Here is a 1,935-nt window from a genome sequence, read left to right on the forward strand (position 1 = left end):
GCACCATAATTGAATTGCAGGAACCACACACGCCTGATTGAAAATTGGAATGGCTTTATATCATAGGTTCAAGAAACTTGTGTAGCAATAAACCTTACCTTTTTTAACCTGTCTTGTATAACAGTAGCTATCTGTTCTCGACTGTACGGGGCAAAGTTTAATAGTTGAGGTTTACATTTAGGTTGAGCTTGAAGTCTTGGTAATATTCTATCTGTTAAATCTAATGCATTGGCTATACCTACAATTATATATACAGTGGTTTAGACAGGGACAGATATAAAAATTGACAAGGTAACATACACCCACTGGCAGCTGTTAGAACTGGCAACTGTTTGTTCTGCTTATTAAACTTATTAAAATAGGCTGAAAAGTTCATCCAACATTTTCATAATTGCTTAATCCACTTATGTTGCAGGCATTCAAATAGTCTTTTGTTACCAACACAAATCTTGAGCAGAATCTTACGTGTGCTCGCGCTTCCATAACAAGATTATCCCATTGCCAACAGGATTTATAATTTCAAGTTTGATATTTGTCACTGATTGTTTTATCGTCTGCAAGACAAAGTGTCATCATCCAATCAGATTCATTTTCCTTTCAATTGCATGCTCAGTATGTAATTTACTATTTATTGACATAGACACAACCAACTTGAGATTTTTTGTCCATGTGAGCCCGCAGTTGGTCTCTTGACTCTTGACAAGACCGTAGTCGGGGACAAAAATCACCGACTAAGACCCTTCATGTGCTCGTAGCATAAGTCTCCCATACCATGTGTCATAATCGTTAGAAAATGTCCCTCAGACTAAAACAGTCATTCAAGGCTGGTTAAAAGTTACCACTCCTTAATTTTACTATGACAAAAAATTTTCCTATGACAAAAAGAATTTTCCTATGACAAAAAGAATTTTCCCTACCTATCAAGATTAATTTAGAATTAGGCAAGGTCGGCCATTCAAATATCGTATATAAAACTTCTTGACTCTTACTATCTAGTTGGTCTATCTCATCTAATACTAGTATACTGAAAATATAGAGATATTTATTTCAAATGTTGAGTTTTACATCCTACTTTTCAGCATCTCAGAGGTTAATAAAGAAAGGCAAGCCATTCAGTGTACAATAAAGCAAATTTACAAATTCTGAAGAAAGTATCTCAATCGTATTTTTTCTACCAGTGATCAGTTTATCCGGCTACATATGAAGTTATGGTTTGGATCAGTGCATGAATTTTCCTCTTGAAATTAGTCCAACAGATCTGCATCTATTCCAGATAAATAGTTTGACAGTTATTGGCTTGAGTAGAGTCAGAAAAACTAGACACTGTTTTAAGGGGATATTTCTGTCTACTTACATGCTTGATTTACTGGTCGTTAGACATTTCTCCATGCTGCGTGTTGGATCACGTTTTCCAGTTAAAGCCTTCCCTGTTATTTCTTGATAGAGTTTTTTAAAAACAGTCGCTGAATCTTTCACCATCATACAGTTTAAATAACATATTTTACATGGGTACGATTCCTGCAAAAAAAATTACAAAATTTGGAAATATTTAAAAAATAGTCTACTCCTGACTAAAAGTAACTTGTGTTCATTTTTTTCATTAGAGCTCAACTGAAAACAACAGAAGACAAAAACATACCTTTACATCATCGATAATATGAAGTAAAGCAGCCGTTTTTCCAGTACCAGGAGCACCAGATATATACAGACTTCCTGCCGATTTCTTTTCTAAATTCCCTTCTAGAAACTCAGTTATCTCCCCTACTTCCTTCTCTCGACACACCAGACGTTCTGGTTTCGCTGTGTGTAACGACTGTTTGACCAGATTGTAAGCAGGATCTACAAAACGGTTAATTAACAATAATAGCTCATCCTTTTATTGACATGTTTTGGATACTCAAACCTCATCAGGACAGCTGGTTTGGAAATGGGTAT

The 1,935-nt window shown here is 35.3% G+C and overlaps 1 protein-coding gene across 1 annotated transcript in view; it reads right to left on the reverse strand.

The window, feature by feature from the left end:
* The window catches only part of LOTGIDRAFT_176503 (hypothetical protein), a gene marked incomplete at both ends in the record, with an annotated part of 8,647 nt that extends 6,808 nt beyond the window's left edge, over nucleotides 1-1,839 (reverse strand). The window contains 4 exons of the mRNA XM_009051820.1: nucleotides 99-238; nucleotides 918-1,024; nucleotides 1,355-1,518; nucleotides 1,640-1,839. Coding sequence (XP_009050068.1) covers nucleotides 99-238; nucleotides 918-1,024; nucleotides 1,355-1,518; nucleotides 1,640-1,839 — 611 coding nt within the window. The remainder of the gene's footprint in view (nucleotides 1-98; nucleotides 239-917; nucleotides 1,025-1,354; nucleotides 1,519-1,639) is intronic.
* Between the last annotated feature and the right edge of the window lie 96 nt (nucleotides 1,840-1,935).

Source organism: Lottia gigantea, assembly GCF_000327385.1.
Source record: "Lottia gigantea unplaced genomic scaffold LOTGIsca_1704, whole genome shotgun sequence".
Classification (NCBI taxonomy): domain Eukaryota; kingdom Metazoa; phylum Mollusca; class Gastropoda; family Lottiidae; genus Lottia; species Lottia gigantea.